This window comes from Wyeomyia smithii, chromosome 2 (genome assembly GCF_029784165.1).
Source record: "Wyeomyia smithii strain HCP4-BCI-WySm-NY-G18 chromosome 2, ASM2978416v1, whole genome shotgun sequence".
NCBI lineage: Eukaryota > Metazoa > Arthropoda > Insecta > Diptera > Culicidae > Wyeomyia > Wyeomyia smithii.
Genome location: NC_073695.1, coordinates 170887876 through 170903721, shown reverse-complemented (window position 1 = coordinate 170903721; position 15846 = coordinate 170887876). Strand labels below are relative to the sequence as shown.

The 15846-nt window shown below is 42.1% G+C and overlaps 2 protein-coding genes and 1 pseudogene across 2 annotated transcripts; all 3 read left to right on the top strand.

Annotated features, from left to right (window-relative positions):
- Positions 1-4008: 4008 nt before the first annotated feature.
- LOC129723818 (pyruvate dehydrogenase phosphatase regulatory subunit, mitochondrial) lies at positions 4009-10343 on the top strand. The gene is made up of 8 exons (XM_055678271.1): positions 4009-6078; positions 6233-6917; positions 6978-7071; positions 7304-7859; positions 7917-8124; positions 8193-8462; positions 8521-8721; positions 9488-10343. Exons 1-8 carry the CDS (start codon positions 5522-5524, stop codon positions 9722-9724), a joined length of 2808 nt encoding a protein of 935 aa, XP_055534246.1. The 5' UTR covers positions 4009-5521; the 3' UTR covers positions 9725-10343.
- Positions 10344-10758: 415 nt separating this feature from the next.
- On the top strand, positions 10759-13164 carry LOC129720208 (uncharacterized protein K02A2.6-like). Its single transcript, XM_055671656.1, has one exon. It carries the CDS (start codon positions 10759-10761, stop codon positions 13162-13164), a length of 2406 nt encoding a protein of 801 aa, XP_055527631.1.
- Positions 13165-13813: 649 nt separating this feature from the next.
- Positions 13814-15264, top strand: LOC129720207 (uncharacterized protein K02A2.6-like; annotated as a pseudogene).
- Positions 15265-15846: the final 582 nt, after the last annotated feature.

Genomic DNA, 15846 nt, shown 5'->3' with positions numbered 1-15846 from the left:
TTTCTTGTTTCATCGTCAAATCAAATATAACAGAAGGATTGTTGAGCGATGGTGAAATCTCACGGTATGGAGCGACATCCGTAGGGTTTATCTCCATAATCAAAAACTGCTGGTATACTGACATACAGGGTTTTTGAACAACTTCCAAACATTTCGTATAGTTCTCGATTATCATTGGGTTTGCTATCTCCGATCTGATGAGGAAACGAAGAGCCAACTCATATAGCGTCTCTTTGAGTGGTAGTACTCCCGCAATGACCTCTAGAGACATGGTATGTGTCGATTGCATGCAGCCTAGAGCGATACGCAAACAACGTTATTGTATCCTCTCTAGCTTCAGCATGTGTGAGGCTGCGACACCTCTGAAGCATATGCTGCCGTATTCTATCACGGGCAGAATCGTGGTTTGGTAGAGTCGTATCAAATCCTCTGGATGAGCTCCCCATGTGGTTCCTGTTACCATCCGAAGAAAATTAATTCTCGGTTGGCATCTTTGCTTCAGGTAATTGACATGTTTTTCCCATGTGCACTTAGAGTCATACCATACTCCTAGATACTTGAAGCTAGGTGACTGAGTGATGGGTCTTCCGGACAGAACTAGCTCGAAGCGAGGTGGTGGTCGCTTTTTCGAAAAAACTACCATCTCCGTTTTTTCAAGCGAGAACTCGATTCCAAGACAACTGGCCCAACCGGTCAGATTATATAGCGTATTTTGCAGGCTGTTTTTCATGTCTACAGCTAGAGTCGCCGTGACTGATACAACGCAGTCGTCAGCTAACTGGCGCATTGTGCAGCCGTCCGTCAAGCATGTGTCGATGTCACTGATGTAGAAGTTGTACAACAGCGGACTCAGACAAGAGCCTTGGGGGAGACCCATGTAGCTTGTTCGTGTTATTGTTGAAGAACCGTGGTTGAAAAGTAAATGCTTTTCAGACAGCAGGTTGGTCAAAAAGTTTGTCAATACAGGGGAGAATCCTCTTTGATGCAGTTTCTCGGAAAGAATTTCGATTGAAACTGAATCAAATGCGCCTGTGATATCCAGGAAAACCGAGGTCATTTGTTGTTTGCTGCCAAGAGCCATTTCCGCTTCTGTGGCTAGCAATGCCAGGCAATCGTTAGGGCCCTTGCCCCTACGAAAGCCGAACTGGGTCTCTGAAAGTTGGTTAGTTGTTTCTGCCCAGTTGTCAAGCCTACGCAGGATCATTTTTTCAAGCAATTTGCGTATGCATGAGAGCATCGCAATCGGCCTGTACGAGCGGTGATCTGCGGCAGGTTTGTCTGGCTTTTTGATTGCGATAATCTTAACCTGTCTCCAAGCTTCCGGAATCATATTGTTCCTGATAAGCTTATTAAACAGTTTAAGAAATCGTAGCTTGGCCGAGTCCGGCAGGTTTTTCATCAAATTAAATTTGATCCTGTCCGGTCCCGGAGCCTTGTTCTTGCAAGACGCGAGGGCAATTGAAAACTCCAACATGGTAAATTCTGGTTCTTCAATAGCTGTTGTATCGCTAAATTTTTGCTGTGATGGGACAGCGTCTGGGCATACCTTTTTCGCGAAGTCATAGATCCAACGTTCAGAGTATTCATTAGCCTCATTACTGTCCGATCTATTGCGCATTTTTCGAGCCGTATTCCAGAGATAGCTCATAGAAGCATCTCTGGGTAACGAGCTCATGAAATTTTGCCAGTATGATCTTTTTTTCAGTTTGTGTAGCTTAGACTTTTTTATTTCCAGCTCCCTAAACTGATCATAAAGCTCAATTGAACCACCATCCCTGAATGCTATGTATGATGCTTTTAGAGCTTTTTTCATCTCGGTGCATTCTTTGTCCCACCATTGCTTGTTGGGACGAATTTTCAACTTGTTCTCAGGGGCAGGTCTCTTCTGAGATTGCAACGCGCTATCTAGCACTAATGTTGCAAGGAAGTTGTATTCGTCGGATGGAGAAAGCTCATCCGTTGTTTCGAGACCCTGGGATATTGTGTTCGAGAATTTTTCCCAATCAATATTCCGGGTAAGATCATACTCTACTTCGACTGTGGTGGCAGAATGGAGCCTGCTCTTAATCGAAATACTGATTGGCAAATGGTCGCTACCGTGGGGATCTTGAATAATCTCCCATTTGCAGTCCAAAGCCATTGAGGAGGAACACATCGACAAGTCTAATGTACTCTCTCGTATTGGAGGCCTTGCAATTCTCGTAGCTAACCCAGGTATGTTCAATAAGGTCATATCGAAGTCATCGAGAAAGCTTTCAATAAGAACAGCGCGGCTATCATCCCTGGGTGCGCCCCACGCCGTACCGTGAGAATTGAAATCTCCCAGGATGAGGCGTGGAGACGGAAGCAGTTCCGTTACTTGTGACAGCTGCAACCGGTTAATAACCGCTTTAGGCGGAATGTAGACTGATGCGACAGTGAGGCCCTCCCCAGCAATTGTTATATGGCAAGCAACAATTTCTATTGCATCAATTGCTGGGAGAGGAATTCGGAAGAATGGGTAGCATTTTTTGATACCAAGAAGCACTCCGCCATAAGAGTTTCCTCGGTCTAAACGGATGATATTGAAGTCTTGAACGGCTAGTGTCGTATCAGTTGACAACCATGTTTCAGATAGCGCGAAAATATCGCATTTGCTATCGTGAAGCAGGAGTTTAAATTTATCTAATTTGGGGATCAAGCTTCTACAGTTCCATTGTATGATCCTTGTTGTCGATTCGTCACTTCGGCTGTCTGATTTAGACATCGAAGGATACGAACGCGAGGAGGGGCCATTTGGTGCTTAATTGCTTACCCAACATGCAAATTGTTGGAAGCCAAGCCGAAATCATACTCTTGAGGGAATCAGATAGACCAAAAGTGGTAAATATCCATTCAACGATCAGCAGTCGGGGCTCCCCCACCAAAAACGACGCGTATTCGCACACCAAACAACACCACTGCACACGCGAACGCTGAAAAAGAGAGCGGGAAATTAGTTTCGGTCCGCAGAGCACTCTAGAAAAACGACTTTCCTGCTCGGCTGCCGAAAAGACTATGAAATTTCTTGTTGAAATATTTTAATGTATATTTATGCATTACGTTACTAAATTTTCCACCAAATAAAGCATTCACATTCTATGTGTATAGGATTTTTGCGATTGCTGACTTCCTTCTTTTTTTGCGTAGACATCTGTTGAAAAAAACCTGTAAATTTGATATGAGTCGTAAATAATTGACCACATCAAAACTCACTCTTACTCTCGAACTATCCACGCATAACCACCAAACACTTTAAACACAATACTACGTAACGTACTACAACTTTTCCGTGAGTGTCCACCTTTCCCACACCAGGTGTCCGTCTTTCCCAATAGCACTTTGACAAAAGGTGCTGTTGCACAAAAACAGCAACTTGACGACTTTATTCGAAGACCCGAAATACATAGAAAATGGAAAAAAATTAGTAGTACCTGAGATAATTATGATAACAAATGATCCTAAGTTTCAGTTCGTATGACTACTGCGATCAAAAAAGCTATATCTGAGTCAATATTAGGATTGTACCTTAGAGTGTCCGTCTTTACCCACTTTCCCCTACTAAACTGGTTGCACTGCCAGCGCAACTACGCTGAACATAACGAATGATTCTAACTAACAACATGGTTCTTCCACTATTCTCTATTGCTATCGATGGAACGATTTGAAAAAGAGAATTGTTTACCAAAACAGTTAATCTCACAAGTATGGCGGTAGACCACGAAGTATAGTGCATATTGCGAGTGCTATTTCAACAGGTAATTCCTTTTCAATTATGTTAGATTCAGGCAATTCAGGATCGTTGGAAAATAGACACCCAATGTTATATGCATACAAAATGGCTTAGCTAAAGACAAAGACCAAATTAAATCACTCGCTCTCTCCGCGAGATTCATGTATGCCATACATACTCTTTGTACACACATACTTATGAGATACTTCACTAATAAATACCGCTGAGCGGGTCTCAGGCGGCAGAAGTTTTTTGACACTCAAACCTTGAAGTTGGATTTAATCGTGTGCTCCGAAATCCTCGATTCCCGTCATCTTTTCCGCTAGCGCGTGATTTAATACCCAACACTTCATCCCATTCATATATTAGGAAGATACTTCACCCCGGAGGACACAGCTCCCACACTTTGTTAGAAGCTGCCGAGACATTTAGCAATTTGGGTGTCATTGATCGCCCTATGTTTCAATGCCACCCGGATATTTCATTCAGCAGATAAGTCAGCGCTTGAAATTCATTAAAGTGGAACACCATCCACAGCCACCTCCAAAAAATCACAGGAAACAACGACGATCCATTTGGAGATGTGTAAATCGTTTTCAGTGTTGATCAAAGACAGTTACCTTCAGTGAACGCACGGGCAGTGTACAAACCAAGTGCGAGTTCGAAGCAAGGAACTCTACTCTGGTACTTTCTCTAGTATTATAATCCTCTGATAAATGATGCGTAATCAGAATCTGGCAACAGCACCAAACGGTGATTCAGTTTACCTTCTTAATCAATCGTGTTCTTCTGGGCTTAATTGCAGATTTTTCCACGACACTTCCGCCCAAATTTTCCGTCACACTTACGCTCGTTACACGATAATTTCGTTGGTGAGCAGCATTTTAATGTTGGGACATTTTAACTCGGTTGATTACAAAAGGAAAGTATAAAATAGAACTAAAAGGTCATCCTTGAAGTCTGTGTTAAGAAAGTTTTCCTCGAGTTCAATCTATAACTACTTTAGTTGTAGCAAATAAACGTCAGCCAACTTAAATGTTTTGTCTCAATAGTTTTTAATCATTTTAATGCAATGAATGCTGTCATTCACACCAAATTTTGAGTTTTCGGGTAAAAACACAATTCGATATTGGGTGCGCCAATGGAATGCCATAGAAATTGAGTAGCAACCCCCTAACCTATTTTTAAAAGAATCAAGTGGGTCTTGAGTTCTGTATCTTCTTGAGAATTCTGATGATAAAGAACGTGTCACAACCTGGTTTGAATAAATAAGCATAACTTTTTTAGATAATACTCGCATGGGAAATTATTATTCAAATCACTTGCTTGGTGGTGAAATTGGCTTGGTGGTGAAACAAAATAATATTTCTGAAATGAGTTGAATCTTGGATAACGTGCCTTTAGCTACCTCTATCGATAAAATATGCTCCTTGGGCAATGTGGTGAATCTGCTGAATTGTTAGATGGAACAGCTCTAAGGTCCTATAATAACATATTGCACTACAATTATAAAAATGTATTTTAAAATTGATGTGCTTCAATAGAATTGAAATGATAAAAATTACTGATGATTGGAAGAAAAAGTTGGCATACTGGAAATTAAAAAGTTCGTGGTGACACCATTTTCAATATTACCGCTGTAGTCAGCAGTTTATTTTTGGATCTATACAGAAAAGCTTTCGGATTATGACAGATCACAGCTGATGGTAAATTCTAGCCAATTATTAAACGTAAACAGCGGGCAAATGTTTGTTGTGTAGCGCATATAAAATGTTTCCAGCCTTGAAACAGTCGAGATTGTGCAACAGTTATGCGGTTTTACGAAAAAGATGGATGTATCCACCGATTGGTGCCATTTATTGTGATAAGTTGTTGAATGTTCGTCGTCAAAATTCAATTGCGCGTTACTGGTGCTCTGAAAGGCATTTTTCGTCTTCTGAACGTTGGGGTGACAATTTTCAACACTATGGGCTGAAGTTTGATTCCATTAGCACCACACCACCGAAGGATGCGCGGGTGGTTGTGTGTGGGGGAGGAATTATGGGTGCAGCGGTGGCTTATCAGCTGGCAGATCGAGGTTGGGGTCCTCACACGGTTTTGCTGGAAAAGGGCCGGATTGGGGAAGGCAATCCATGGCACTACAGCGGTTTACTGGGAGAGCTGAAGCCATCGTACTCGCAAGTTTTATTGGCACAAACGTCGTTAGATTTAATTAAAGAATTTGACAAGAAAGGTCTTCCGACTGGCTGGAAGAAAACCGGTTCACTCAATTTGGCCCGTACGAGGGACCGTATGACGGTGTTTCGAAGGATGAAATCACAGAGCGTGTAAGTATCCTGAATTGTATTGTTGAATCTGTGTGACTTGTTTCATATAAGGTCTCAATTGTTTAATGATGAATTATTTCAGGTACCATTGTCGGGAAAATGAATTTAACTGATGTGTAAATTTTTGATGGGTTTCTATATAATCTAATTGTAGATCTTGGAACGTCGAGTGTGAACTAGTTACACCAGAACGCTGCAAGGAACTCTGTCCGATAATAGAAATTGATGATTTGATCGGCGGTCTTTGGATTCCCAACGATGGCGTAGGAGATCCAAATGCATTCTGCCAAAGTCTGGTAAAGGAATCGTTAGATAAGGGTGTCACTGTTGTTGAAAATTGTGCAGTGACGAAAATCATTCAGGAGGACTTCCGGGTAAAGGCGGTCGAAACGACCAACGGTACAGTGGAATGCGTCTATTTTGTTAATTGTGCGGGCTTTTGGGCTCGCCAAGTTGGTCAATTATCCGAGCCATATGTGAAAGTGCCTTTACATGCTGCTGAACATTACTACTTACACACAAAGCCAATTTATGAGCTGCCACAATCTGGCATTCCAGTGGTACGAGATTTGGATGGACATGTTTATTTTCGAGAGAACAATGGATGCCTATTGGCAGGTGGCTTCGAAAGTAAGGCTAAACCTGCCTATGAGGACGGCGATATTCCGCTTTCAATTGCGGATAGAAAGCTTCCATCTGATTGGGATCACTTTCATCCTATATTGGAGGAGTTATTGCACAGAATTCCTTGCTTGAAAGATGCAACTCTCGATCGCCTGTCAAACTGTCCAGAAGCATTCTCACCCGACTGTAAGTGGATCATTGGTGAGGCACCAGAGGTGGGATGAATGTGAGATCAAACGTTAGCAAATAGTTTATCATTATTTGGATATTTGCAGATTCAAAACTATTTAGTAGCGGCTGGAATGAAAACTATAGGTATGTCGGCAGCTGCTGGTGTTGGTCGCGCAATAGCTGATATCATCACTCAAGGTGAGAATCAAGATTTGAGTAAAATGAAATTGTTGAGCAGCAATTTTGAAATTCACTAGGCTGCAAGTCTTTTTTTTTGTGACAACAGAAAAAGCGAAAGCCATGCTTTTTTTTACATTTTTCACACGTTTATTTACGTAGTTATTTTATGCGCATACCTGCCATGGCGCGGTTTGATATCCAAACATTGATACCGTTTAAAATATTTCATGATCAATCCGTAACATTTCAGGTTATTCCACAGTGGACCTTCACGAGTTGGACATTTCTCGATTTTTGGGCTTGCACAATAATCGCAAATTTTTGCGCGATCGTGTCCGCGAGGTTCCAGGTTTGCATTACGATATGAATTACCCCTTCTACGAGTTTCGCACGGGACGTAATCTGCGCATGTCGCCAATTTTCCCGGTGCTCAAGGAGGCGGGGGCGGTTTTCAGTCAAGTCATGGGCTACGAACGACCTGCATGGTTTGACAAATCTAATTCACTGGATGAGAAAGGCATTCCCAAGTTCCGGATAGCGACCACAAACGGTTTCGGAAAACCACATTGGTTTGAGAACGTGCAAAGTGAATACGATGCGTGTCGAGAGAAAATTGGATTGAGCGATTACAGTACGTTTACCAAAATCGATCTTTGGTCGAAGGGACGGGAAGTGGTAGATCTACTTCAGTACTTATGCTCAAATGATATCGATCAACCGGTAGGGGCCATCGTCCACACCGGCATGCACAATCGACACGGCGGTTATGAGAATGATTGTTCACTAGCTAGACTGTCGGAAAATCAGTAAGTTCTTTTTTATTCCCATCGAAAAATCTTTTTTAATGATCTTGTTTTCAAAAGCTACATGATGATTGCACCTACGGTTCAGCAAGCTAGATGCAGGGCTTGGATTGAACGTCATTTACCTCCGGGAGGGAGAGTGAGCGTTTCAGATGTAACTTCCATGTATACTGCCATATGTGTTATGGGACCTTTTACTCGAATAATGCTATCGGAACTGACCGATACAGATTTGGCTCCAAAACACTTTCCTTTCTTCACATGCAAGGTACAGTTAGTGATGCAATGTAACTGTAAGTTCATTAATATGGTGCAAATTTATTGACGATTCTGTAGGAATTAGATGTAGGGCTTGCCAACGGAATACGGGCACTAAATCTCACGCACACTGGTGAGTTGGGCTATGTTTTGTATATACCAAACGAGTTTGCTTTACACGTATATACGAAGCTGATGGAAGCCGGCCAAAAGTATGGAATCAAACATTGCGGGTACTACGCAATGCGTACATTAAGAGTTGAAAAGTTTTTTGCCTTCTGGGGTCAAGATCTGGATACATTCACGACACCTCTCGAGTGTGGACGAATGTGGCGTGTTAAATTTGAGGTACGAAAAAATCTTCAATTTGAGAACGTCAATTAGTTTTATGATATTTTTTTGTTAGAAACCTGTGAACTTCATTGGTCGGGATGCCTTGCTGAGACAACGTGATGAGGGCGTGCAGCGTATGTACATTCAGCTTTTGGTCAACGATCATGATCCCGATATCGATTTATGGTGTTGGGGCGGTGAACCGATTTACAGAGATGGAGTCTATTGTGGACAAACAACGACTACCGCTTACGGATTCACGTTCAAAAAGCAGGTTAGTATAGCTAACTTTTTTATATTTTTCGGTTGAAACACGGAATGACACGTATTTTGGGTCGAAAGGAGAAATCGGTTTAAAAAATAGGAATGGTCTGCTTATCTATTCCAATAACATTATTTTAATGCGGCTCGCTAGTCTTGAGATGTGCTATGGGCCGATCAAATAAACAAATAAAATAAATAATCATTTTAATGCCCTTTTTTAAACTGAATGACCCGGTTGGAGCAGATAATTTTAATGAATTATCACACGTAGGTATAATGCTTCATTCCAAAGCCAAATACATATTATTTGGAAACTTGAAAGGTGAAAAGGTTTCTCCACAGATGCCGTTTTGAAGGAGATTTCTAAACGCAATTCAGATGAAAAATTGAGCGATAGAGTAATCAATATCACCCCGATATTTTTATTGATTCGAACAACTGCATCAATTATAGTTAACAATTTGACACTTTATATATCATTGACTGATTCGCGTTTTTGATACCTATTTGTTCGTCATTTTTTGACATATTTTATATATAGTAAAATCTAGATAGACATGACAATAGAAAATGTTGCGGCTCTATACCATTGCCACAATTCAAGTAACCAGCGTTGTTTGGAAAAACTCTAAAATGTATAACAGAAAAGAAATTTGAAGAATAGTTAATAATTTCTCATATACCTATTTGTGAAAAATTACTATTTTCATACTTCTCACAGGCACTAAATACAACTGTGAACCATCTGTATCCAATTTTGTTAAATTTTTTTGTAGATCTGTCTTGGATTCGTTAAAAATCTTGACTCCGATGGCAATTCGCTGCCGGTTACGAATGATTTCGTTCTCAATGGAGACTACGAGGTGGAAATCGCTGGGATCCGCTACCCGGCCAAGGCTAATCTACATTCACCCAATCTGCCAACTAAATATCCGGACCAGGAGCGGGAAGCCTACAAAGCAACAAGGGATAAGTCTGATGATAGTAATTTGCTCGCTTACAGAAAGCGGTAGGCATGTATTCATGCTCGTGTGTGTGTGATAGTGTGTTTTTTCATCTCATGATATTGAAGTGTATTCAATCAATCTGAGAATGGAACAATGACATATATAGTTTGGATTTTTAAAAATTGTTCTCATTTATTTAATTGCCAACGAAATTGATCTTCCTATTTGTTCATATATTGTTGTGTTCGCCATGTATTGTAGTATTGGAAATAAATTATTATGAATTCAATGAAACTATCTATTTTTAGATTAGGAAGCCCTTCCGTAATGATTAAAAAATATAATTGCATTCGTTTGCGTTATTAATTGATCTGCTTCAATTCAGTGACTTCACGAGAATAAATGTTCATGACAAAAACCAGTTAAGCTACTCATTATAACAGCCCAATAATTCAACACAATGTAATTGACAATTCGAGAAAAAAAAAACGAATGCGTAGAATGCCACACAAGCGGAAATACTTTTCAACTTGATATCCTGCTTTAAACCTCATTTGACATCACAGGCGTGAATCCAATTTTGAGTGCTGTATTTTCCATGTTGTCTGTCTGATGTTTTGAATTTAATGAAATCTAATTAAATAAAAGGAATGTAAATAAAAGGTTGTATTTATTACTGTTTTGATTCATTCTAGTTTTTTTACATACTGGCACTGCTTGTTTATAAGTGAGCTAGTCCTTCAGAAGCTTGCTGCGGATGAAGTCACCCGTGGTTTTCTCCACTTCAGAATAGTTGACGTTAGACTTATTGATTTGAAAGCTTTGGGAAATGTTCTGTATTTTTTGCCCGGCTTTGGTATTAACACCATAACATTCCGCCAGCTGTCCGGGATTGTTCCATAGCAATTACACTCGAAGACTTTTAACTAAGAAGCCTGTGAATTATTAAGCTGGTTGACAGCACAATTTTCTCTATTCATATTTGTTCCAACCTCCAAAGAATATAGACGTTAAAGCTACAACTAGTCTTTTATTTGTTGGAGATTACAACAATTCTTGGCGACGAGGACACTTTTAAGCTGCTTCAAGACTCTTGCAAGATGTCCGACCAGGATTTGAAAAACGCGATTCTCCGACTAACCGAACTGGTAGTCAACCAACAAGAGCAGATTCAACTCCTCAAGCGAACCGGTCAAGCCAGCCAACCGGGAAGCGAGAAGATAATCGAATCATTGGCCACGGGAATTCAAGATTTTTACTACGATCCTGACGGTGGAGTGTTCTTCGACGCGTGGTTTGCTCGCTACGAAGATGTCTTCAAGGTCGACGGCAAGAATCTAGACGATCCAGCGAAGGTGAGGCTACTCTTAAGAAAAATCGGCACCCAGTTCCACGAGCGATACGTAAATAGTATCCTGCCAAGACATCCCCGCGATTTTGGCCTGGACGAAACGGTGAAGAAACTTAAGAAACTTTTCGGTCATCAAACCTCGCTGTTCAACGATCGTTACCGTTGTCTTCAGTATACTAAGAACGAAGCAGACGATTTTTCAAGTTATGCTGCCTCTGTGAACAAGCATTGCGAAGCATTCCAACTCACCAAGCTCACCGATGACCAATTCAAGGCGCTACGTTTTGTTTGCGGTCTACAATCTCCCCGCGATGCAGACATCCGAACTCGATTGATCGGCAAATTGGAAGCTGAAGAGCATGCTCCGCCAGCAGACGACACAAAGCTAACCTTGGAAAATCTCGTCGAGGAGTGTCATCGGTTCAACAATTTAAAGCAGGACACCAAGTTGGTAGAGAAGCCCGTTCCGGAAAAATCCGTCGTCAACGCTGTTTCCACCAAGCCTGCTAAGAAAAAACAACCGAAATCTCCGTGCTGGTTTTGCGGTGATTTACATTTCGTAAAGGAATGTTCCTATCAAGACCACAATTGCAACAAGTGCAAACGAAAAGGGCATAAAGAAGGTTACTGCTCATCCGCTGAATCAAAATCAAAGCCAGCAAAGAAGTTCGAAAAACAAAAGTACAAGGCATTTGTGAAGTCCAAAGGAATTTCAGTGAAACGCATCGATCTTCAAGGGAAGAGGAAATACGTTACTGTTGGAATCAATGGCAAAGAAGCTGTCCTTCAGTTAGATTGCGCTTCTGATATCACCATTATTTCTACGCAGACCTGGGAGGCGATAGGCAAACCAGCCATCAGAGAAACTGACATAACCGCCATCAGCGCTTCCGGAGACAAGATTAACATGGCTGGTGAGTTCCTTGCAGACATAACCATCCGAAGCGTGACAAAAGCTGGCATTGTCTATGTGTCATCAAACCCGGATTTGAATGTCCTTGGAATTGAAACAATCGATCTATTCCATCTATGGTCGATTCCTTTCAACTCACTGGTCAATGCTGTGCATCAGAAGCCGGAAGACATTGAGCAAAAGCTGCGTACGAAGTTCCCGGAAGTGTTCCAGAGCACACTTGGCCGGTGTACCAAAGCAAAAGTTAAACTCTACCTGAAGTCCAACGCCCGTCCCGTGTACTGTCCCAAGAGACCAGTTGTATATGCTGCTCTTCCCAAGGTGGATGCCGAACTTCAACGTCTTCAGGACAAGGGAATTATCTCACCAGTGAAGTTTTCCGACTGGGCAACTCCAATAGTAGTGGTCCGTAAGTCGGACAACGTTTCCGTCCGTATCTGTGGCGACTATTCTACAGGGTTAAACAATGCGCTAGAATCAGATGCCCATCCGCTACCACATCCAGATGATATTTTTGCTGATCTAGCTGGCTGCCGTTATTTCTCCCAACTCGATTTTTCTGATGCGTACCTGCAAGTCGAGATTGAAGAGGAATCACAAAAGTATCTGACGATAAACACTCATCGAGGACTGTTCAAATACAACCGTCTGCCGCCTGGAATCAAGTCCGCTCCTGGTGCCTTCCAAAGGATTATTGACAGTATGGTCGCTGGTATTCCTGGAGTAAAACCGTATCTAGACGATATCATGATTTCTGGTAAGACAAAAGAAGAACACAATCGAAGCCTTCATGAGGTCCTGGAGCGGATCAAAACGTACGGTTTTCATCTGAAGATCGAAAAATGTCGATTTGGTCTATCACAAATTAAGTTCCTAGGCCATATCATCGACAAAGACGGCTTACGACCTGATCCCGCGAAGACAACCGCAATTTCGCAAATGCCAGCTCCAACCGACGTATCACAGCTTCGATCGTATCTTGGAGCTATCAATTATTATGGGCGTTTTGTCAAGCAGATGAAAGAGCTAAGAGCACCCATGGATTATTTACTGAAACAAAACGTGAAATGGGAATGGACTGCGAACTGTCAGAAGTCGTTCGACAAGTTCAAAATGCTGCTCACTTCCGACTTGTTGCTGACACATTTTGACCCGAACAAAGAAATCATCGTCGCAGGTGATGCATCCAAAAATGGCTTGGGCGCTGTTATTATGCATCGTTTTCCGAATGGTCCGAAGTGAAGGCTATTTCGCACATTTCAAGATCTCTAACTCCTGCGGAGCAAAATTACGGCCAGATAGAAAAAGAAGCTTTGGCACTGGTTTTTGCTGTAACACGGTTTCATAAGATGGTATTCGGCCGGAAGTTTACCTTGCAGACTGATCACCAACCACTTTTTAAGGTGTTCGGGAGCAAAAAGGAATTCCGGTATACACGGCTAACCGGCTTCAACGCTGGGCGCTTACGTTAATGCTGTACGATTTTGACATCCAGTTTGTGCGCACTGAAGACTTTGGACACGCTGACCTCCTTTCACGACTAATGAAATGCCATTCAACAACTGACGAAGAGTATGTCATTGCTTCTGTCCAAATGGAAGCCGATGTCAACACCGTTCTCAGTGATTCTACTTCAAGTCTACCTGTGACGTCTGAAATGATCGCTACTGAAACATCGAAAGATCCTGTTCTCCAGTCGGTGGTGTTCCATATCAATGAAGGATGGCCCAATCATTCCAAAGCAATTAATGATCCAGTTGTCCAACAATTCTTTATCCGCCGAGACAGTCTGCTGATCGTCCAAGGTTGCATCATGTTCGGCGATAGAGTTGTTGTGCCAAACCGCTTTCGCAAACGCATTCTTCAGCAACTACATCGAGGCCATCCGGGGATGGAGCAAATGAAATCCCTAGCAAGAAGTTTCGTGTACTGGCCTAACATCGATGATGCCGTCGAAAAATATGTTCGATGCTGCAGACCATGTGCTGAAGCTGCTAAATCACCACGCAAGACGGACCTGGAGTCGTGGCCCATTCCATCGAAGCCGTGGGAACGAGTCCATATCGATTATGCTGGCCCGATTAATGGATACTACTACTTTCTGGTAATTGACGCATATTCAAAATGGCCAGAAATCTACCGCACTCGAAGCACAAACACAACGAAAACGTTGGAAATGCTAGACGAGATTTTTCAAGATTCGGCAATCCAAAAATTCTGGTTTCGGATAATGGCTCGCAATTTGTTAGCGCCCGATTCAAGCAATTCTGTGATGAAGCTGGAATCACCCACTCAACAATTGCGCCCTACCATCCACAGTCTAATGGACAGGCTGAGCGCTTTGTGGACACTTTGAAAAGAGGACTCAAGAAGTTACGAGAGGGAGGAAATCCAGCAACTTTCCGACATCTTCAAACTTTCCTTTCCGTTTACCGGTCCACACCCAATCGAAGTGCTCGTGATCATAAGTCACCTGCCGAACTTTTTCTAGGTAGACCCCTCACTACTACACTGGATCTTCTTAAGCCCCGAAAATCAAGCACACCAGCTGTAAACAGTAAGCAGAATAACCAGTTCAATCAACACCATGGTACCGTCAAGAGAGAGTTCTCCGCTGATGATTTAGTGTACGAAGAGGTTCATCATCACAATCAAACCTCATGGGTTCCTGGCAAGGTGATTGAGAGAAAAGGCTCCGTCATGTATGCTGTACTTCTGGACAACGGTCGTCTCATCCGTTCTCATACGAATCAGCTACGACAGCGTCATCTAGAATCCATTAGTGAAGCTACTGAATCAAATTTACCATGGACCGTGCTGCTTGAGGAATTTGGAATGCAAAATCTGTGTACTCCATGTTCGGATGAAACTGCCGATCCTGATTCCAAAGAAACTCAACAACCGCCTGAAATGCTGCCAAAAGTGGCACAGCCAATTCAACAATTGCCTGAAGTATTGCACCCTGCCGAACCAACATTGGACCAAGAAAGGTTCTAGCACCAGAAGTCGTTGTTGAAGGCATCAATCCGCAGTGCTCCAATCAACCCGTTCGTAACCGAAGGCTTCCGGCATGGCTCGGATCCTACGATCTCTTTTAAGGGGGAGATGTTCCATAGCAATTACACTCGAAGACTTTTAACTAAGAAGCCTGTGAATTATTAAGCTGGTTGACAGCACAATTTTCTCTATTCATATTTGTTCCAACCTCCAAAGAATATAGACGTTAAAGCTACAACTAGTCTTTTATTTGTTGGAGATTACAACAGGGATATGTCCCAGAGTGAAGCTAACACGAAAGAGGCTGAGAGTTCGCACATTGTGACCCCGTCTGATTCTTTCTGAAATATTGGTAGTATGACATCCGGTCCTTGTTACTTCATGAGCTCAAAAGATCTTGGTGCCCGGTTGATAGAAGTCTGCGTGAACAGTCGGCGAGCGGACACTGCGGAGTCACGTGACGTCGTGCGTCTAGATAAACTTGTTGGTTTGACATTCATTGTTGTGGCTTTGAATCGAAAATGAAATTCAGTGTGTTATCATTTTTACAAATTTTCAGTAAATCTGAGCAATAGGGAGAAAGTTAGAGGGATGTGAAGTGCGCCTCATTACGGTCGCATGAGCCAAACTTTAAACTTCATACGCGTTTATCTCGGAATGGTGTTTTTAAAAACTTTGCCGGTAAAACTACTGAACGGATTTGCTTCATCTCTTTTTTCTTATGTTTGAACTCAAGTTTCCTGATCGTTGGACGATCGTTTTTCGTCATGTTTGCAATGAAAGATGTTTGTCTTGCAAGACTGACCCAGCAGATATGGCACGCTTCTGAACTAATGAAATAATCTGAGTTTTTTTATTTCAATTGTTCTTGTGGGTCTCTATCGTAAAAACCGCAAACCTCTGCACTGCCGCTATTCGCATATCAGT

Bases quoted from the DNA above. Each gene is read 5' to 3' on its own strand.
- LOC129723818 (XM_055678271.1), top strand. From the start codon at position 5,522: ATGTTTCCAGCCTTGAAACAGTCGAGATTGTGCAACAGTTATGCGGTT. The intron at 6,079-6,232 runs GTAAGTATCCTG...ATCTAATTGTAG, and splicing joins AGGATGAAATCACAGAGCGT to ATCTTGGAACGTCGAGTGTG. The intron at 8,125-8,192 runs GTACAGTTAGTG...ACGATTCTGTAG, and splicing joins TTCCTTTCTTCACATGCAAG to GAATTAGATGTAGGGCTTGC.
- LOC129720208 (XM_055671656.1), top strand. From the start codon at position 10,759: ATGTCCGACCAGGATTTGAAAAACGCGATTCTCCGACTAACCGAACTG.